Source organism: Corylus avellana, chromosome 3 (assembly GCF_965113065.1).
Source record: "Corylus avellana chromosome 3, dhCorAvel1.hap1.2, whole genome shotgun sequence".
NCBI lineage: Eukaryota > Viridiplantae > Streptophyta > Magnoliopsida > Fagales > Betulaceae > Corylus > Corylus avellana.
This window is the reverse complement of record NC_142492.1, coordinates 5,463,309-5,486,519: the sequence shown is the minus strand read 5'-3', so window position 1 is coordinate 5,486,519 and position 23,211 is coordinate 5,463,309. Positions and strand designations below refer to the sequence as shown.

The 23,211-nt window shown below is 38.1% G+C and overlaps 2 protein-coding genes across 2 annotated transcripts; one reads left to right on the top strand and one right to left on the bottom strand.

Annotated features, from left to right (window-relative positions):
- Positions 1-15,260: 15,260 nt before the first annotated feature.
- Positions 15,261-16,052, bottom strand: LOC148586719 (uncharacterized). The gene has a single exon (XM_088514154.1). It carries the CDS (start codon positions 16,050-16,052, stop codon positions 15,261-15,263), a length of 792 nt encoding a protein of 263 aa, XP_088370280.1.
- Positions 16,053-19,635: 3,583 nt separating this feature from the next.
- On the top strand, positions 19,636-22,142 carry HCF243 (Serine/Threonine-kinase pakA-like protein). The gene has a single exon (XM_059588130.2). It carries the CDS (start codon positions 19,764-19,766, stop codon positions 21,936-21,938), a length of 2,175 nt encoding a protein of 724 aa, XP_059444113.2. The 5' UTR covers positions 19,636-19,763; the 3' UTR covers positions 21,939-22,142.
- The last annotated feature ends 1,069 nt before the right edge of the window (positions 22,143-23,211 follow it).

Here is a 23,211-nt window from a genome sequence, read left to right as displayed (position 1 = left end):
TTATTGTCATTTCAATTGACCTAGGGATTAAATTTTCAAAAAAAAAAAAAAAAAAAAAAAAAAAAAAAAAAAACTTAGGAAGATTTAAATTTTGGAAGATTGACTTAGGGAATTATTATACATTTTTCATTTTTTTTATTGATTATCATTGGTTCACAACTCATTTGCAGGTAATGCAGATAAGGTGTTAGAGGATGACTAAGTTAACTTGGACTGAGCACGTGGTTTCTCATCACTGATTGCTAAATTTTATATGTATTTTGTTACTATTTATTGATGTATATAGTTAGATCAAACTATATGTTTGTTAAGACTAGTTGGAACTTATATGTGTTGTATATTTGTCTTTGATTGTATATTTGTAGCAGATAGAATAGAGATAGTTTGATTGTATATTTGTTTTATGTTGTGTTGGAACGTATTTTCGATGTAGATATTTGTAGTGTTGTAACGTATTTTCGATATATATATTTGTTTTATTTTGTGTTATGTTGGAACGTAGTATATGTGTTGGAATTTTGTTTAATTAATTTGTGTTGGAATTTCATATGTACTGGATGTATATGTAAATTGAATTAGAATTTTATATGTGTATTGGGTTGGATGTATTGGATATGTTTGATGTATTAGATTAATTGGATGTATTTGATATGTTTGATGTATTTGATTAATTTGATGTATTGAATTAATTGGATTTATTTGATTAATTTGATATATTAGATATGTTTGATGTATTGGATATGTTTGATCAAATGTTTGATGTATTAGATTAATTAGATGTATTGGATTAATTGGATGTATTGGATGTAAATGTAGATATTGGATTGAATTAAATGTATTGGATAATGTAAATGTAGTTATTGGATTGAATGTATATATATTGAATGCATTGGATATCAGGTTAATGCGTAAATCTGAGTATAAACCCGAATAATTTAGAAAATATATAAATGAGAAAAAATGAAAAAGATTTTTGACGTGTCAAACGGTGTGAATATTTGTTTTGTTTTGTGTTGTGTTGGAACGTAGTAAATGTGTTGCAATTTTGTTTAATTAATTTGTATTTGAATTTCATATGTATTGGATGTATATATATATATATATATATATATATATATATATATATATATATATATATATATTGAATGTATTGGATATTAGGTTAATGTGTAAATCTGGGTATAAACCCGAATAATTTAGAAAATATATAAATGAGAAAAAAAATGAAAAAAGATTTTTGACGTGTCAAACGGTGTGAATATTTGTTTTGTTTTGTGTTGTGTTGGAACGTAGTAAATGTGTTACAATTTTGTTTTTATAAATTTGTATTGGAATTTCATATGTATTAGATGTATATGCAAATTAAATTGGAATTTCATATGTGTATTGGGTTGGATGTATTGGATATGTTTGATGTATTTGATTAATTGGATGTATTGGATATGTTTGTTGTATTAGATATGTTTGATGTATTGGATATGTTTGATGAATTTGATATGTTTGAAGTATTGGGTTAATTGGATGTATTTTATTAATTGGATGTATTGGAGATGTTTGATGTCTTGGATATGTTTGATGTATTTGATGTATTGGATTAATTGGATGCAAAGATATTGGATGTAAATGTAGATATTTGATTGAATTGAATGTATTGGATTTGATGTATTGGATATTGGATATTAAATGTATTATATTGGATATCACGTTAATACGTAAAACTGAGTATAAACCCGAATAATTCAGAAAATATATAAATTAAAAAAAAAAAAAAAGATTTTTGACGTGTCAAACGGTGTGACATGCCAATAATTTTTTTGACGTGGTGAAATTTACCACATCAAAAAAAATTTTGACGTGGTGAGTAAAAAAAAATTTTACGTGATAAATTTCACCACGTCAAAATTTTTTTTTTTTCACGTGGCATTTTCACCACATCAATAATTTTTGATGTGGAAAAACTGGAACATCAATTTTTTTTTTTTTTTTGACGTTCCAGTTTCTGACACGTCAGAAATTACTGACGTGTTAACATTAACATGTCAAAAACTTGAATTTTTTTACACCTGCCCTTTTAACCGTTGAGACACGTAAAAAATGACACGTCAGAAAGGGTTTTCTGACGTGTCAGTACCATTGACACGTCAGAAATGGTTGGTCAAAAAAAAAAAAAAGATTTTTGTAGTGTTCGTGAATTAATTAATTAATAAGTTAATTTGTTAAAACTAAACTACTAGCTAGTAATGAACCTGCCATACTTATTTTTAAGTGCATCATTTCCACTTCTGTCACCACAAACTCTTTCACCTCGTCTTATTTATAGGCCTCATTATGAAAGTTCGTCTAGCAACACATCATTTGCTTCAAAGACATAAAAGTACGACATAGTATTTCTACAATAGATTTGGTTGAAAGACATGGCGACATCCAATGCATTGGTTATTTGCCTCGCCGCTCTCTTGGTTTGCTCAGTTGTGTTTGTTCAATGTAAAGTTATTGGATATGGGCCTATTAGAGGCGGCGTGGGAAACCCTTGTAAGGGTCATCCGAGCTGCCTGCCTCCACCGGCCAACCCTTACGGAAGGGGTTGTCAAAAAGGCCAGAGGTGCAGGAGTTCACCACCACCATCCATGACGGCGCGCACTTGAAAATGAAGAATACTTTGATGATCATTATGTTGATGATGCTTTGATATTCATTTTCATGAAATAAATTGGAGAAAGTTTTTCCATTATTATATATCTTTTTACCATTTTCTCATGTGTAAGTCACTACAAAAATTGCATTTTTTTTTACCAATCATTTCTGAAGTGTCAGTGCCATTGACACGTTAGAAAACTCTTCTAACATGTGTTTTTTGATGTGTCTCAACGGTTAAAATGGCAGGTGTCAAAAAATCCAAGTTTTTGATGTGGCATTTTCACCACATCAAAAATTTTTGACATGTCACACCGTTTGATACGTCAAAAAAAAAATATTTTTTTAAAATTTATATATTTTCTGAATTATTCGGGTTTATACCTAGATTTGCGTATTAACCTGATATACATTCAATATATATATCCAATATATCCAATACATTCAATCCAATACATCCAATATCCAATATCCAATACATTCAATCCAATATCTACATTTACATTATTCAATTCAATCCAATTTTTACATTTACATCCAATTAATCCAACAACATCTCCAATACATCCAACATCTCCAAGACATCAAATACATCAAACATATCTAATATATTAAACATATCCAACCCCATTTCAAACATATCCAATACATCAAACATATCCAACCCCATTTCAAACATATCCAACACATCCAACCCAATACACATATAAAATTCCAATTCAATTTGCATATACATCCAATACATATGAAATTCCAACACAAATTAATTAAACAAAATTCCAACACATATACTACGTTCCAACACAACATAAAACAAAACAAATATATACATCGAAAATACGTTCCAACGCTACAAATATCTACATCGAAAATACATTCTAACACAACAAAAAACAAATATACAATCCAATTATTTTTGTTCCAACTACTCTCAACAAACATATAGCAAACTATATGTTTGTTATACATAGTAACAAAATATATATATACAAACAAATACATCAACAAATAGTAACAAAATATATATACACAAATAGCGATGAGAAACCACATGCTCAGTCCAAGTCTAGCCCAATGATAGTCATCCCCCAACGCCTAGCCCGCATTACCTGCAAATGAGTTGTGAACTAATGATCATCAATAAAAAAAAATCTAAAATACAGATATACAATGATGCAAATATACGTTAGTCCTAAAATGAACCACAGGAACAATGCGTTGCTAATTGAGAATTTTGTGGGGACACAATTCTAACAGTTAAAGTGATCGATGCGGGCTATAGTCATGTTAACCGAAGAATTACAAAAACAACACAAATATAGCATTACCTCTATCGGGCGCGAATCCAAATGTCGATGCGAGCATTGCCTCAAGTTGGCGGAAACAGGCCTCAAAGATGGCATCTTTCTCTGCTATCTGCGCTTTTTGTTCTTCAATCTTTTTGTCCATCGCATCTATCGCACGTTTTTGTTCTATCCGCTCATCTTCAAATTCTCTAATTCTATCCGTCATCTGTGAGAATGAGGAGTTCCAAGGATTCTGAGACCGTGCCTGGGACGGTGTATAGTACGAATGTATGCTGCCCCGCATCAGTAGAACATTCGAACCCACTTGTCGGACCTTGCCAGCATACTCAGGCTTATTTCCGTGCGCCTGAGCATACGCGTCATTCGGTGTCCACCGTACCGTCCCTTCAGTCACGCTTGACGTCAATGCCGGGTCAGTGGGTATCAATTCCTTCATCCTCTCCTGTACGTTAAATAGCAAGTTAGTATCTCATATAAAGAAGGTTAATTATAAATAATTTATAAAAATATATATCGGTAAGTACTTACACATCTCTTCTTAATCACTTCATTTGGATAGCCACCACTCAAATGCACCCGATCCCCCCCTCCGTGTTTTTTTTTTTTTTTTTTGGCCTTTTAGGGGTGGCCAGACCACCCCCATGGCCAAGGGGGTGGTCCGGCCACCCCCAGACCGGCTAGGGGGTGGCTTAGCCACCCCTGATTTCGTTTTTTTATTTTTTTTATTAATATTATGCTCAAAACGACGTCGTTTTGGGTTGGGTGGTGATGTAGTTTTGAAGCCCAAAATGACGTCATTTTGGGCTGTGTAGGTGTTGTAGTTTTAGAGTCCAAAACGATGTAGTTTCGGTTGAGAGTAAAATGTAAAAAGTTAAAAGGGTCCAAAATGAGAGAAAACCAAAGTTCAGGGAGCCTAAGTGAGAGTTTTGGAAATTCAGGGGGGTATGTCAAAATGGCTGAAAGTTCAGGGGGGCTTTCTGAAGTTTTCCCATAAGTTTTTTATGACGTGTTTATTTAGACACGTCAAAATTTATTGACGTGGCAAACATGAGTTACTGTTTGCCACGTCAATAAAGGACATGTTTTTTGTAGTGAGTGCATGTGTGTTCATTCTCTGTATTGTCGTTTCCGTTTGGGTTTTGTCGTTGGCGAGCCCTCCCCGTTTTATTTGTTTTCTCTCATTGTAACCCTTGTCCCATTATTGAATAGAAAAAAACAAAAAAAAAAAAATGTGTGTTCTGAGTAGTACTCTAGTATACACATGGTTGCTTGACAAACAAGTGCATATATAAATTTCTTGTATCACAAAATGGTAAGTAATTAGTGACGAAGCCTTTGGGGCAGAAAGCCATGGTCCTGTTGTACTGATGAAACAACACATGCATGCTTTATGTCTTAAGAGGGCTTAGAGCGTATTTGAGATTGCGTTAGATAGCTTAAAAAATACTTTTAGAATCTAAAAAGTTGTGCCAAACAGCTAACATATTTAGAGCCTGTTTGAGATTGCGTTTGAGAAATATAGATTTTAAGTAAAAAAGAGCTTTTGGGCAAAAGCTTCATTTTTAAGTTTTTGCTAAAAGTGCGTTTTGATCATTTTTTGGCTTTTTGAACCCTTAAAAGTGTTTTTAATTTTTTTACCAAACAAATACTTTTTTTTTTTTTTTTTTCAAACGGATTTTTTGAGTGTTAAAAGCACTTTTAGGCTCATCAAACGCAATGTCAAATATGACTTTTTGAGAGTTTTTTTTTTTTTTTTGACATGTCCACACAAGAGGGGGGTGAGAGATTCGAACTAGTGACATCTGCTTCATTAGGCGTGGTCGGATTTTTTGAGTGTTAAAAGCACTTTTAGTAAAAAATTCTAAAAGTACTTCTTTGATTTTTTTTTTATTATAAAAATTATCAAAACGCACTTTTCGTAAAAGTTTAAAAATGAAGCTTTTAAGTTAAAAAACAATTTTTTACTTAAAAGCTTTATTTTTTAAACACAAGCCTAAACATACTCTTAGCCCAAGAGATCACTTAGCTTATTAATTTCTCTTAATTTTTTCACTATTTATAAATCACCATATCTGTTTGTAAATTATTTTGTAATAAAAGTTTTAGAATGTAGCATTACTCAAGTTGTAGTGCCCAATCATTTACCCTAAATAAATTGTCAAGTCATATGTTTTACTCAATTATTTCATTAATTATGGGCTGCCACGTCCAAAAAAAAAAAAAAAAAAAAAAAAAAACCCCTACAACTTATTTACAACTTTTTGGCAATATGCTATATGTATAAGTATCAACATATGATTGAAGGGTGTAAAAAACATTTGTAATTGACGTGGCTTCAATCACAAATTAACATCGTTTAACAAATTGTAAAAAAGTTATTTTTGTTGGATAACTACAAATCGACAAGTTTTATTTGTTAATTTTTAACTTTTTTTAAATACCTTTTCATTGTTAAGTGATGATTGTACTTTATCTCTTTAACCAAACAAAATAGACATGCAAAATTTTAATATTTTGGGTGCATTTGTTAAACGATTTTGATTCGATACTATTCATCTCATTTTTTCTTTTTTTTAATTACATTCTCTTACATTTTACATCACATCAATAATTTTTTATTACTATTCAAATAAAACAATTACTACGAAATAAAATCTTTTTATTTTTTCATACTAAAAATTTTTACTTTTTTTTTTTATATCAATTAATTTTTCTACAGTATCTGCAGTATGCGACTGTATTCCTCCTTTTATATCACACTTCCCACAGTATAATGGTTCTCTAGGAATTTATTTAAACCCAACTTTTACTCTTAGATTGATTGTACAGAATTGATGGTTTATTTGATGTTCATGACTCTACAGGATTTGTAGAAGAAGGAAGGAGAAATATCTGGACTGCAGCTTGGTGGCTTAGAAGCATTAAGAATATGGTGGTGTTTCCCTTCATCTTTGTCAAACTTTTTTAGGGGATTGGTGGAGCACGTGAAATATATTCATGTAATTGTTCTGTATTTGGTTAGATCACTTCAAAAGTGTAGGAGGGAACTGCATGTAATTTTTATCTTCAAGAGGTTCTTGGTTAGCAAAATCATCTTATGTTGCTGTATCTTGATGTTCAGTGCTATATCACATCCATGTCTAATATATCCATGGTCAGTTATCGTTAGTAGAAGAATGCATTTCAAGGGACTGAAGGCAAAGCTGAATCTGTTTCATCAAATTCAGTCTATTAAACTAATATATAATGTGTCCAAAAATGAAGTGCATTGGTAATGTTATGCTGAAATGAAATATTTTAAAACTCTACCATTTGCAGCTTCAAAGAACATAAAGCAACCCAAGAGAGCACAAAGGCAGATAATTAGCAATGCTTTGGGGGTTGCATCATATCCTTTGAAGCTAGCTAGCAAATGTACGTGGGGAAGACCTTATGGACAAAGAGGCACTTATATATAAAATAAAATCAAGTGTGGAGATTGGGAAGTTCCACTTTCATATATTTATTTTAGGAAATTAAGATGTGATGCAGGGGAAAGCGGGTGGAACTTACCTCCTACGAGCTTCAATAATGAGGATGGGAATTTGAGGGCGAATTATCTCCAACGTGGGAAGGATGATGTATTTATGTGGACTAAAAAGCTAAGGATTCCATAAAGAAGAGCGATGATTAGGGAGAAACTTGCACTTGATGAGTTTTACTAAAAAGACTATATCTATAATTTCAGACATTGGATTGGAGCAATATTTGCGGCGTTGGAAAGCTAACGTAAAGATTTACAAAGTCATGTTTCACGAGAGTTTGTTAATTCCAATATTTACTAGGTCAAAAGGACATCCGTTTGCAACCTGTTCGCAAGCCGTTCAAGCGGTTATGTTATGTTTCAGTTTTTAGTTGTTTTACGTACTTTAAATTCAGGTATTTGGGTGGCCATTCGAACGGGAGTATGTCCTGTCCTAACGGGCATCGTAGACTTGTTAAAACCGACTTTATTTCGTATTATTATTAGGTTTAGGATTTGAGGGCTTATAAATACATGTTTATAGCCTATAAATACATGTCTATTTAGATGGTTTGACGGAAGAAAATAGACTGAAATGTATTTTGGTCTCCCTGTTCGAAGTGCATTGTTTACTTTTGGGTTAAAAACCCCTTGGCAAAATCTGGTCCATCCAAACAAATTACAGCAGATATGCAGTAGTTTGCACTACCGTATAGAAGCTAAGTCCATTTTTAACATGCAAATTACAATTTTATATTTTTAACATACAATAATCAACAAACTTGGTCAATATATATATATATATATATATATATATATATATATATATATATATATATATATATTTATTTTAGAGATGTATTATTTTTCTTACTCATTTTATATTGGTTAACATGACGTGTTTTAATTTTTTTTTTTTTTTTTAAGCCCCTAAAGCTACTTAAAATATATTGAAATGGGTATGAAAAAAGTGGCTTTACTATTTTCTTTGTAAGTATTTATCACAGTAATCTTTTCTTGTTTGTCTAGAATCAAATCTTTTTCTTTATGAGTATTTATCATAGTAATCGTTTGTCTATATTCAAATCCCTAAGATTTGTGTTCTGTCCGACATTAAGGATGTATCACAATTATCTGTAAGATTCTTGAGACAGACCATTTCCTTAATTGCATAGAATTCAAGTCATTTTCACTGCACTAAAAGAACTGGAAATTAATGCTTGTTTTGTCAGTTGCTTTTTTCTGGTCTGTCTTGTTTGGTCAAGTTTGGGTATTAATTGTTGTCCAGCCCATCTTCTTGGAGCATCTCATTTTCTACCTCCCCTTGAAGCCTCTTCAACTCTTGACCCCCACTCATTAACCAAACGGGGCCTTCGCTTGCATATTAACAAACTAAAACCTCATTTTCTAGGCTGTTCCAAGCAAAATGACCACAACTATTTTATGATCAATATATAACGATATATATAATATCACGTCATTCAAAATTTTTAAGGAAAAATTTTACTTTAAATTTTTGAACTATCACGTGTTTTGAGAAGACCTCTCAAATTTGAAAGACTCTTGATTTTACTTCATGAACTTTCAATTTGATGCATAGTATTCACTCTGTCAGTTTTTAAACGTTAAAAATGATAAAATAACCATTATGCCCTTGACCTTTTTATAAATTCTAAATTTAACCTTAATTTTAAATTAAAAATTTTAAAAAATAAATTTATTATAAAAATAAAGGGTCACAAGGTATTTTTAGGGTTTAACGGAAAAAATTGACAGAGGGATGTAAATTAAATCAAATTGAAAGTTCGATGAGTAAAATTAAAATTTTTAAAATTTAAGAATTTTTTCAAAACACGTGATAATTCATAAATCTTTTATAAAGTTTTCCCAATTTGTAAATAACATAACAACGTATCCATCACGTGCGTGCTTCATTATTTGAGTTGGCTGGCATTAGCGACCATAATTTGGGCTTAATCCAGCACATGTCAATTTGGACCATATTGGATGTGTATGTGAGCTTATAGTCCATCTGTCCGTGCACACAAGCTTAAGCCATCTCCTCCAAGTAATTGATCAAGACATTTAATATTAAAAATAATATATATATCCAAGTTAGGGAAGCAACCATGGACCACCCAAACTTGTGCCACATGCAAGGGGGGGTGATTTCCCACCTTACATATAATATCATCTCTAATCCTTAAAAAAAAAAAAAAAAAAAAACCGATTTTTTTATATATATATATATATATATATATATATATATATATGTTACTTTTTAAAAGAAATAATTAAGTAATTAAACAAAAAAGAAAGAAAAAGAAATAATTGTGTTGTCTTCTTGTGGTGTAAATGTTGGGTCAAACTCAAACCCCTTCTTTGAAGAAACCTTGACCCCACTTATTATTTTGCTTATCATTTCACTTTAAAGTTGGGGTCTTCGCTTCTTTATTGTGTAGCTGTACTAGTTTGGCCCCCACTATGAATTATTATTTAAGTACAGCTGTGCAGGTGGAGCAATTATTTAGTGAAACAGATCCTCATATTCCACGCTGAAATTAACCAATATATGCTTGCCTCGTTGGACTCAAATGCCGATTTCCCCATTTTTAGTACCTGCGCTAGCCTGACGTGGCAAGTAACTATTTGGTAGTAGCTAAAACCAGTGTTGTGATCGTTTGTAGCAGATTATAGCCGCCATGCTTTTTCCTTCTCTCACGCGCGGTTCTCTATGTTATGCGTGGGAAGCATTACACAGGCTACATAGCGCAGGCTACATAATACCGACTCGCTTTTCCATGCGCGTGCCAATGTCATAAGCATGAAATTCTCACATTATTTAACTTTATATATATATATTCCTCACGAATAGTTCTTTGAATATATATATATATATATATATATATATATATATGGGTTAAATACTCCAAAACCCCATGGGGTTTCACAACTTTATTTTTTTTCCCTGGAGTTTCATTTTTATCACAGGAGGTCCCTGTGGTTTTGATAAGTGACCAAATTAGTACATCCGTTAGTTGACCGTTAGTTGACCGTTAAACTGACACGTGGACCAATCAGACGTCGACACGTGGCACATATATATATATATATATATATATATTTTTTAATTGAAAAAAATGTTTTTTTTTAAAAAAAAAATTAAAAAAGAAAAGAAAAATGGGACGAAACAGAGCCACCCCCTTGGCAATTTGGGGGTGGCTCGGCCACCCCCTTTGGCCATGGGGGTGGCCAGGCCACCCCCATCTGGCCGGATGGGGGTGGCTCGGCCACCCCCTTGGGCTCCAAGGGGGTGGCCGAAACCACCCCCGGTACCCACTGGGGGTGGCTCGGCCACCCCCATGGAGCCTTGGGGGTGGCCGAAACCACCCCCAATGGTGGTTGGGGGTGGTTTCGGCCACCCCCAAGGCTCCATGGGGGTGGCCGAGCCACCCCCAGTGGGTACCGGGGGTGGTTTCGGCCACCCCCTTGGAGCCCAAATTGCCAAGGGGGTGGCCGAGCCACCCCCTGTTTCGTCCCATTTTTCTTTTTTTTCTTTTTTTTTTTAAAATTTTTTTTTAATTAAAAAAAATTAATATATGTGCCACGTGTCGACGTCTGATTGGTCCACGTGTCAGTCCGTACAGTCAACTAACGGTCAACTAACGGATGGACTAATTTGGTCACTTATCAAAACCACAGGGACCTCCTGTGATAAAAATAAAACCCTAGGGGGGAAAAAATAAAGTTGTGAAACCCCAGGGACTAATTTAGTATTTAACCCTATATATATATATATAAAGTTATATACAATTTTTATCCGTGTAATAAGCAAAAACTTATCTCAATTAGTAAATAAATGTATCATTAGCATTGAGTTGGAAATTTAGGAGTTACATGATGGAAAAGATTTGGTTAACTCGGTTGTAAATATAACTAGATTTAGATTATTCATTAAAAAAAAACTAATTTTAGATTTTAGATTTTCAAATATAATTGATGAAAAAGTAGTATAAAGTTAGGAAGCAAATAATTAAAAGTGAATGACAAGTAATATGAGTAATGTTACTCATTTTACGCTAAGTGGCATGATCTATTTCAAGTAAATTTTGTTTTGATTTTTCTTTACAGTGACTTATACGTGAAACCATTTAAAACACATACTATAAAATATGACTCACAAAAAATCTTCGGCTATGTTTGGTAAATGAGTAGACTTAGGAAGTGGACTGGTACTGTAGCAGATTTGGTTGATGTGAGATAAAAAAGTAAGAATGCTTTGTATAAAAAAATGAAAATTTTTGTTTTGTAGTAATTTTTTTTGATTTGAATAGTAATCAAAAGTGATTGATGTGATGTAAAAAGTAAGAATATTATGGTTGATTTTGAGAAGAATTTTTTGAAATTTTAGGTCCGGTCCGACCCACTTCTTTGCCAAGCACAGCAGAAAGATTAAGATACTTTTTTTTTTTTGCATGGGTATTCGAATCTTCATTAATAAGCTGAAAGTCAGTCAAAATTACACATCTAAAGACATTATAGGGGAAAGTCTTCTCTCCAGAGTTTGTCCACTCCAAGAGTCAAAGCTAATTTGGCTAGTTTATGAGCTTCTCCATTAGCCTCCCGCGGGATGTAAGTCACCTTGTATTCCAGGAAACCTCGTAACAGTAGCTGCATGTCATCAATAATCACTCCATAAGATCGCCAACCTCCCCCATCAGACTGCAAAGCTTGAACAATCTGTTGCGCATCGCCTTCCAGGACAATCTTTCGTATGTCCAGCTGCAGGCTAAGTTCAATGCCTCTTCTTGCTGCCAACCCCTCAGCCGTAGTTGGATCGTTGATGAAAGCCATTGTTTCGCAGAGCAAGGCAAGTGCTTCTCCTTCATGGTCTCTCACAATGACCCCAATTCCTATCTTTCGTCCTTTCTTATCGACAGCGGCATCCCAGTTGACTTTGATAGTTCCCAAGGGAGGTTTCTGCCACTGGGCGTTAACTGCCCTGCTTGAAGTAGGCCGTTGCTTAACAACATGCCTAGCCGCTGTAAGATGAGCTTCCAGCTGGTCCTTTGCTGCACGTAGAGTTGATTGTGGACTCTTGAATTTACCCTCAAAGACCATTGAATTCCTCCGGAACCAGATTTGCCTCGCTACAATCGCAATCAACTGTACCTCCTCAACAACGCTCCTTGCCAACAAATTCTCCATGATATCCATAAAACCCATTTCTGTACTAGAGCTTTTTTGAATTCTCATAGAGCAATCGGACCACACGTCCCTGGCTGAGGGGCAACTCCAGAGTATATGCCCAATCGTTTCCACCTCGAGGTTACATATGGGGCAGAGAGGGTCGAGGGTAATATGCTTCTTAAATAAAATTTCCTTAGTAGGCAGGATATTGTTGCATGCCTTCCAAAGAAACACTTGAACTGCTCGTGGGACTTCAATTTTCCAGATGGCCTTCCACAACAGTTTTGATCTATCCCCATTGGAACAGCCCCCTTTGTCCACTTCATATTTTTCCTGTGCAAGATGATATGCGCTTCGAACCGAATACTCACCGTTTCTTGTATATTTCCAGACCCTTCTATCACCCCCTCGCCGAGGACACACTGCCAAACTACTAATGAGATCAGCTTCCTCTGCCGAAAAAATGTCTTTGATTAAGCTCAGGTTCCACCAATTGGCATCCCTATCCATCAGCTCACTCACCTTTGCCTCCCTGTCTAGAATACGGGGTGGAGACTGAAGAAACCCACCAGTTGTAGTGGGAACCCACTTATCTAGCCATATGCTGATGTTGCTACCATCGCCCACCCTCCAAGCTAGCCCCTCCAATAGTAATTTCCTAGCATTCCAACAGCTCCGCCACACATAAGATGGTTGTCTTCCCAATGGGGCGTTCAGAAAATTGCCATGTGGAAAATATTTTTCTTTGAGAATTTTTGATACTAGACCATCTGGATTTTGAAGGAGTCTCCACCCTTGTTTTGTGAGAAGCGCCATATTAAACCACTCCAAATCTCGGAAGCCTAGGCCACCTTTCACCTTAGTCCGCCCAAGTTTTTGCCAGCTCATCCAAGTAATGCGACTTTCATCATGCTTATGACCCCACCAAAATTTAGCCATCATAGAATTGATTTCCTTACATAGGGTCTTCGGCAATTGAAACACACTCATGGTGTATGTGGGTATAGCCTGAACCACGGCCTTAAGGAGTACCTCCTTACCGGCTTGTGATAAAAAATTTTCCTTCCATCCTTGCATTCGCTCCCAGATCCTCCCTTTAATGCTCGCAAAGGCCCGAGAACGGGAAGGACCTATAATCGCCGGCAAGCCGAGATACTTCTCAAGACTCGTAGTAGCCCTCACTCCTGCCGTCGAGGTAATAAATTGCTTCACTGCCGCTGGAGTATTTTTGCTAAAAAACATGGAGGTCTTCTCTCGGTTGAGCTTTTGCCCCGAAGCTCTCTCATATTGAGCAAGGATTTCCTGCACATTGCACCATTCTATAAAGTTTGCCCTGCAAAAAAGCAAGCTGTCATCCGCAAAAAATAAGTGGCTAATTTTGGTACCTCCTTTGGCAATAGGCAAACCTGTAATTCTGCCCTCCCTGTCAGCCTTATGTAAGAGTGTGCTAAGACCCTCCGCACATAAGATGAACAAATATGGGGATAACGGGTCCCCTTGTCGGATACCCCGGGAAGGTCTGATGTTTCCATAGGGCACCCCATTAATAAGTATTGAGTATGAGACAGTCCGAACACACGTCATAATGCGGTCTACCCATCACTCATCAAACCCAATCCGCCTCATCAATAACTCCAGAAAATCCCATTCCACTCGGTCATATGCTTTACTCATATCAAGTTTTAATGCCATGTACCCTTTTCTACCTTTAAACCGAGTGTTCATAGTATGGAGAGCCTCGAAGGCAACTGTGACATTATCTGTGATTAACCGCCCCGGTAGGAAGGCACTTTGTTGTGGCGATATAATAGAATTCAACATTTTCTTTCATTCTATTTGCAAGCACTTTCGCAATAAGTTTGTAAAAGACATTGCACAAACTTATGGGCCAGTAGTCAATGACCCGAGATGGAGTTTTGCTCTTGGGTATGAGAGCAATATATGTATTGTTAATGTTCGGGTCAAACATGCCATTATTTAAGAAATCAAGAACCGCAGTACCTACCTCCATCCGAACTGTGTCCCAGGAACGTTGATAAAAACAAGCCGAAAAGCCGTCCGGACCGGGTGACTTGAGGGGGTGCATTTGAGAGAGTGCAATGTCGATTTCCTCCATCGTGAACACTGCTAGTAGTGCAGCATTCATCTCTGGAGATACCCGAGGTTCCAATGACGCCAAACACTCCTCTGCTCCATAGGTGCCTTCAGACGTGAACAAATTTTGGTAGAATCTCTCAAACACTTCCGGTATTTCCTCCTTCTTTTTCCATTCCCGTCCCTCCTCATCTCTAATGCTACGGATTTGGTTAATTCTTCTACGATGATCAGCCCATGCATGAAAAAATGGTGTGTTCCGATCGCCAAATGTGTACCAATTTTGTTTCGCTCGCTGCTTCCACCGTATATCTTCTTGCTCCATAATGAATTCTATATCAGATTTGAGCCTTGAAATTTCTGCCCAGTGTTCCGGTCCCTCATGCCTTTGTAAATTCTCTAACTCCTTTGTTTTCGACTTTAGTATTTTGGCCCCATTACCAAATTTCACCCCACTCCAGCGCTTAAGAGCATTCTGACACTTGGCCAATTTATTCTGCACCATTTGTATAGCAGGGCTTGCTGTGTGCTCCTCATGCCACGCCTCCACCATACTCCTCATCAAGCTGCCACTTAGCTTCAAATTTGAAGCTTCTGTGAGGCCCCACATGTCTTGACTTGTCATGGCTGAAAGACATGAGTAAAGGCTTGTGGTCCGATGTCCTTGCAGCTAACACCTGGACAGCAACTTCACTATAAGCTGCGCACCATTCCGAATTGGCCACTGCACGATCAAGTCGCTCCTTAACAAACCCCTCGTCATGCCGTCCGTTGGTCCATGTATACCGAGCTCCTATAAAACCCATATCCTTTAAGCTACAGCTATCTAATGCATTCCGAAACCGGACCATTTGACTCTCCCTCCTTAGTGCTGCTCCTGTCTTCTCCTCTTGTGTAAGGATTTCGTTGAAGTCGCCAACGCACATCCAAGGTTGAGGTTGATAATGCAGCAAGTGCTCAAGCAGCTCCAATGACTCATGCCGTTTGGATGCAACTGGGTGCCCGTAGAAGCAAGTGAGTTTCCAGCCCCCTTCCTGGCCAGTATCTGCCACTATTGCATGAATGTGTCTACGGGTGTAATTTTGGACTTCCAGAACGTATTCATCTTGCCAGAATAAAGCCAGGCCTCCACTCAACCCGACTGGTTCCACCACAAACATGTGCCGATAACCCAGCTTCACTCTAATTCCTTCCATCTTTCCCTTCCTGCATTTTGTTTCCATTAAAAACAAAATGTTGGGCTTCTTCTCCTCCACCATTAGGCGAAGGTCTTGAACTGTCCAGGGGTTCCCAAGCCCCTGGCAGTTCCAGCTGAGGAGAATCATGGCTCTTGGCGGGGCTGTGAAACAGCCTCCGCCAATGAAACCATACTCGTGCTCTGGGACACAGTTACTTTCTTGCTTCGTTTCTCCATTCTCCCTGAATCTGAATTTTGCATATCCATGGAATCACTCCTATCCCTTTTTGCCTTGCTGGTGGCCTGAGCTGTTGCCGGAATATTAGTTATGCTTCTGGCCATCCGCTTCCAAGTTTTCAGAGCAGGCCTGAAAACAGTGGGCTCGTTTTTTCCTTCTTCCCCTCTGTGCTCAACAGCCCCTGGCAGTAAAATCTCCATACTAGTGACTTCCTGACCTTCCGTGTCTCCCCCCACTAATGCGTTTTTTGGGCCCAACTGTCCCTGGCCCCCAAGGCCTAAGCTTGAACCCGGTCCAGAAGTCTCCAGTGGCCTATTTGCCGCTTGGTATTCCAGAGTATTGATTGCGGATATTCCATGCAATTCAGAGGACGTCGAGTCTTTCCTTGTGCCGTTACCAACTTCCTTTCCTGTGTTGCATATCCCGTCTTCTCTGTTCTGAGCTGGCTTCTTTGAATTAATACCCTTAGTAGGGTTTACGGAAAATCCAGAATTTTCCATATTAGGAGAGCGCTCCCCTGAGTTCCTGCCGCCATCCGTTTCGTCAGTTTCCGATGGAGGGTTTCTGTTCGGCTTCTCCCTGAACGAGTAGCTTCCTCTTGTTCCTCGTCTACGTGGGTCCAAGGCTCTAAGTCCTACTCCCCATTTGTTGGACTCCTTTGCCGCACTACGGCTGGCCGGAGGAGGGACCGGGCATCCTCGCGGACCATGAACTATCCGCCCACAGCGGAAACAAAACATGGGCAGCTTCTCATATTTGAATTCTACCCAGTTTGATTTCCCATTCAGTCTGAGGGCTCTACCACGGTCAAGGGGCTTTGTAATGTCAATGGTTACCCGCAATCTCAAACAACTTCCCCAACCCATTCTGTCACCTGCTACATCAACATCCTCAAGTTCTCCCAAAGATCTCCCTATCTTAGTGCCTATGCTCTTGTTCATACAGAGAAGAGGCATATCATGTACTTGAATCCAAAATGGAGATTGGTTGAACTCCAATTGAGATGGTGGAGTGCTACCGTCAAACTCATTCAAAACTAAAATCTGCCCGTTAAACGACCATGGCCGTCCTTCCATCACCCTCCGTTTATCACCTTCATCCGTGAACTCGAACAACCAGATAGTCTCTCGCAATTCTTTGAACTTTACACCTCCTGCAGTACGCCAAACAGTAGATAGTACTGATCGGAATGCCTCCTTATTAATGCTCTTTTCTGTCCACACCTTGCCAATCAAGCACTTACCTCCCGCTTCCCTTTCCGCTGCTATCTCTCCCTCCTCCACCTGTATTCCAATTTTCTCTCCATCAGTAAGAGAAATCCTTCCACACAGGTCCTCCAATTCATCTGCCATGCCCCCAATCTCCACACCGAAACCTCCTACGCCGTACAACGACAGGAGACTAAACCCTCGACTCTAGCAGTTTCTCTAGAGAGGAACCCTAGCGAGGACTGTATGAAAGATTAAGATACTAACTCCTATTGAAATTTAATTTTTTTTTTATAAATTTTTAAGAATATAAAATTTAATACCGAAATTTTTTTTCTCTATAACCAATAAATTTTATACGTAATTCATGAAACTAAAAGAGAGAAGATTTTATACATTGGTTTAAGTCTAAAATTCACTTGAATATATATATATATATATATATATATATATATATCGGGTGAAGTTGTGCATCCTTTATCAAGGCGCGTGAGTTTGATTAATCATCATTGATCCATGCAACATAGTATTTATGATCATCATAACCATCCCTCTTTCTCTCTCTCGGACTCCGTCACTCCGGTCACGTGCACCCTTGGATTCTTCTCTGTTTCACCTCGTCCCAATCGGTCCCTCCCATGTGATCTGTCTAAAAGAAAGACCGTCATTTTCCGATATAATATCGAAACTGCCATTTGTCATTTAGCTACGAGAAAACGGCTACTTGTGTGTAAAGTGGGCTGGCTTGGGGCAAGGCCAGGCCACACGGATGGTTATTGATATTCCCAAGACACACTCCCCCCATCTTTATCTTATTTATGTTTTATTGTCTTTGTTTCTCTTCCTACTTTTCTTCCTCTTGGCTCGTCTAATGATCTGGCCACGTTGTTCTCAAACATTTTTACAACATGCTACAAAAGTACACTAGAAATGCTATTTTCTAGTATTTTTTTTAATATTTTTTAAATCTTGGGAGAATGGTAAATGGCATTTTTCAAAGTATATACTAAATTTTATGCTTAAGTGAAAAAATGATACATGAGTGGGGGGAAAAAGAACAATGAGGAGGAATATATATCTACCTCTTGGATTTTGTTGGTTGAAAAGAAAAAGAGGCACAAAGTAGAGGGGGGTAACCTTAATGAGAAAAATAAAGGAGTAGAGCATATTAAAAGGGGATAAGACTAAAAGAAAGACATGGTGAGAAACCAATGGATTTGGAGTACTTTTTAATTGGTGCATGTCTTTTATAGTGTGATGCTTTTTCTTGCTATTCTAGTACTCTTTGTCAGATGTTCCTCTAGAAGGGTTGTAATGACATGGGGTTTTTTCATATTTTCTAATCTTGATAGTGGGGAGCAAGAGTCATTTGGAGTTTGAAATGAATCTCAAATAAGAAACTTCGACAAAAGTTGTTTTTAGTACATAATCCATAAGCTTTGTAGAAATTAACTCAACTTATCTTTGAGAAAAATCAAGCAATATTGAAAAATAGATTCGCATGTCGGGTTCAGGTTGTAAGGCATGTTTTAAGAGGCGTCAAAGTAAGCATAGTAACATCATTGCACCTCAATAATCTCTCTTAGCATAATACTTCTGCGACTCGAACCCATAAACCAGACTTTGATACCATTTGTTAGATTGGGCATTTGATTATCTCATCTAAAAATAAATTGATGTTCGGTGAGGAAAGCCGAAGTCTTTTATGACATTTAAAATTTCACTCAACAAGACATATTGTAAGAGCCGTTCAAGTGAATAGAGTGATATTGTTGCACCTCAATAGCCTTAAATATCACATGTTATGGTCAAATTTTGTCGAGACATAAATATACACCTCGATTATAATCTATAAATTTGGAATTGAGTTCGTTGTTCCTAAACAAACACAAGCCACATGATACTCATATCATTAAATGTGATTGCTGCCATGTTTTGAATTGGACAATTGATCCACCAATTTGGATAGGGTCAAGAGGAAGAGGAAAATTTGTATAGACCCCAAGAAATGTCACATGGTTTATGAGAGCGTGGTTGATTGGGGCACACGCCAAACTGGATGGAAAAAGACGTTAACAGAAAGCGAAGCGTAGGCCCTTTTTTCTGTAAAACATTTTATGCTTTACCTTTTCCACACTCACTGAAAACCTCGTGCAAATCTGTGAGCAGTGAGTTGTCCCGCCTAGATTAGCAACAAGTGTCGTGAGGAATTTTGTAAATAGAGCAAGGGCATTGTTGTCATGTTCAATAATTAAGTACTAGCACAGTCTGTCAGTTACGCTTTGCTAAAGACAACCACCATTTCGTCACCCTCCATTAAACCCTTCTCTCTTTCTCTTTCTCTCTGTAGCATATCCTTCTTCACCTTCAATGGCCAAAACAGAGTGAAAAACAAAAAAAAAAAGAGAGAAAAATGGAATCAGAGAAGCCCCATCGCAGCACGGGCAATAATAGCAGTAGCAGCAGCACCAGCGAGCTGTTCATCTGCTTCACGTCGCGACTCTCAGCGTCTTCCTCCATGAAGCTCTCGTCCAAATCGATTCTCAGCCCAGGCCGCAGCAGAGAACCATCCCAGCTCTCTCTCTCGGCCTCTCTAAGCCGAAGGCTGAGAAGCAATGGCAGCATGAAGGGTGGGCAGGCCTCGCCAATGTTCCCAACAGGGGGGAAGAAACGAGGGTGTGCTTTCGAAAACCCAGAGCCCTCGTCTCCCAAAGTTACCTGTATTGGGCAGGTGAGGGTGAAGACGAAGAAGCAGGGGAAAAAGATAAGAACGAGATCGAAGAGAAGAGGCGGCGAGGCGAGCTTTCGGAGAGCGGAGCAGCAGAATATGAGCGTTGTCACGCATCAAGACCTTAATATGAACATTCAGAACAATCCGAATGGTCAGGAGCATCGGAACCAAAGGTGGGTGCATCTGCCAATAACAATTTGCGAGGCTCTGAGGGCATTCGGCGCCGAGTTCAATTGCTTTCTTCCGTGCCGGTCTTCGTGTATGACAGGGGAGAGGGAAAAGGAAGAGAAAGCCGCCGCAAGATCGGACGGTGGTGAGAATGGGAACGGGAACGGGAGCTCTTGTGGGGCTGCGTTTGCGAGGTGGCTGGTGGCAATGCAAGAAAGCGAAGGGAAGGGGAGGGAGATGGAGTTGGTGGTGGGAGAGGAAGATCAGAGGGTGACGGAGAGGAGTCACAGTCTGAGGAGGATGGAGATTTTTGATGAGGGGAATGAGATTAAGGAAGAGAGGAATGAGGATTTGGAGGAAGAGGAAGCGAGGGTGAGTCTTTGTATTCCGCCCAAGAATGCTTTGTTGCTCATGAGGTGTAGATCTGACCCAGTGAAAATGGCGGCCCTGGCGAATCGGTTTTGGGAGTCTCCGGTTCATAATGTTGAGGACGAGGATGATGATCAGGATGAAGATGAAGATGAAGATCAGAGAGATGAGAAAGAAGAACAAGCGAACGTGGAAGTGGGTGAAGAAAGGCAAAGAGAACTTGGGGTCGAAACAGAGGATGAGATTTGTGGAAGTGATGGTGAAGAGCATGGACACCCAGAAGTAGAAGCAAACTTAGTTATGGAGGAACAAGATGAGGATGTGGAAGAAAACCCAGAACAAAGCCCAGAGGTCACCGATGAGCTACAAGAACACCTAGTAGAGCAAGAAGAAGACGAAGAAGAAGAGATGAACCCTGAAGTACCAGCAGAAGAAACTCCGTTGAGCTGTTCTTCACCTGAAACTCTTGTAGATCCAGAGAACTCAGAGATGGAACAAAGCATACCCAAACTGGTTCAAGAGAATGAGCATATCCTAGAAGATAAACCTGAAGCCCAATATAATGAAGAACAAGAAGCAGAAGATTTCAAAGAAGCAAGGTTTTCCTCTTCTTCCTTAGTATCCGTACAGTCAGAGCAAGAAACAGAAGGAGAAGAAGAAGAAGACGAAGAAGAAGAAGCAAATAGTGGAGCTTTAGGTGAAGAAGCGGAGGAGAAAGAGACACCAGAGAGGCCTCGGGAAGACGAAGAGACAGCGACCCATCAAATATCCGAACCCGAATACCCAAAATACAACGAATGGGATCCGGGCTTAGAGCCAAAGATCCGAAAAAGTGAAGTAAAGCCAGAGAGAGACAGCTCGGTCTTGCCGGATTGCTTGCTTCTGATGATGTGTGAGCCGAAGCTATCCATGGAGGTCTCCCGGGAGACCTGGGTCTGCAGTACGGACTTCATCCGATGCCTCCCAGAGAGACCGGTCAGCAAAACCAACGGAGGAGATGAGGTCAAGAAAAGAGTGAGCACAGAGGACTCAAATCCTACGCAACCGGCGCACCAGTTGCTGCAGCCGCCGAGGTCTTCGTGTTCGTTCCCGCTGGCGGCGGCGGCGAATGCGGGAGCCGGCGCGTCGATGGCGAGCATGATAGAGCAGAAGCTGGTCGGGGCCAAGGGGTGCGAGCCGTTCGTACTGACGCGGTGCAAGTCGGAGCCGATGAGGTCGGCGTCTAAGCTCGCGCCGGAGAATTGTTTCTGGAAGAATCGGAAGCTGGAGCCGCACCGCCCGGGTACCCTCGGAATGGGCGCGGCTGGGGTTGGGTTCTGAGCCGCCGAGGTAATAATGGGAATCTAGTAAAAAAGCAAAAAAGTGGGGGGCAAATCTTTGTTTTTACTGTAGGTTGATAGGCTGCTTTTACTGCTCACTTCCATGTTTGTAAATCTTTGGTTAATGATTTCGGAGCAATTATTTTTTTCTTCTTTAATCATTTCCTCATTTGGTTAATAATTACACAATGCAAGTGTAAATCTATATGTGTGAGAATTTTGGTGGGTAGAATGATGATTGAATAGAGTGGAGGTTGGCGGGTAATGATAAATACTCAATTTTCATCACGCTTGTGGTTTTTCTGGCTGATGTGACGGTACCTATTAATTTTAAAAAAAAATTAAATCAGTAAACATTAGTACATTAATTGAGTAAAATGTTAACGAAAATGAGAATTAAGTATTTAGAATTAGTCGGGAGTTAGAAGGGTGTTGCACTAGTAAGACAGTTGAGATAGAGTGGGTGGGATTTGATTAAAGAGTGGGTTTTTTGTGTTGTTAATGTGGTATATGGTCTTTGGATATTTATGGTGTTTGAAATAATGTAGGCAATTAATGTGTCTCTGAAATAATTTAAGGTAGGTATATGGTCTATTTCAGCGACCTTCTTTAGAAGAGGGGCTAGTCTTTGCTGGTCTTTATCTTTTCCTTATGAATTGAAGTTTTGCATGGTCATCCATGTGAATTCAATCAACATTTTAAATAACATTCATATATTCCTTTGTTGACCCGGATGAAATGGAATTGGATCCATTTATTATTATTATTATTATTATTTTAGAGTAATGCCACATACTATACTCTCCACCCTTAACTTCAGTTTGTAATTTTGACAGAAACTATCAATATGTCACATCAGCATCAATAATAATAAGAGGACAAAGTTTTCCTCTAAACTGGATTAGAGGAATTTCTTTCAACCTATTCTATAAAAATGACATGTGTTTTTTTTTTTTTTAATAACATGTGAGATGCATATAAGTTTTTAATAAAATTTATTCCAACTTTGTCTCTATTATTAAAAAAGTTATATGTTCAAAAAACACGTGTCATTTTTATATACTAGGTTAAAAGAAATTTTTGTAACCCGGTTTGTAGGAAAACTTTGTCCATTATAAGGTATGTGTTCCGTTTTTATAAAAGAATGAAAAAAGTAAATTGTAGATGAGTTAACCAAAGGGCAAGAAACCAAGTAAAAGGTTAACAGCCGAAAAAGAAAAAATATGCCAAAAGAGGTGCCGAGGTGGGAGCAGAAAGATGAGTTGCTGAGTTTC

What these genes read in the sequence shown, in the direction of transcription:
- HCF243 (XM_059588130.2), top strand. Translation starts at nt 19,764, where the DNA reads ATGGAATCAGAGAAGCCCCATCGCAGCACGGGCAATAATAGCAGTAGC.
- LOC148586719 (XM_088514154.1), bottom strand. Translation starts at nt 16,052, where the DNA reads ATGATTCTCCTCAGCTGGAACTGCCAGGGGCTTGGGAACCCCTGGACA.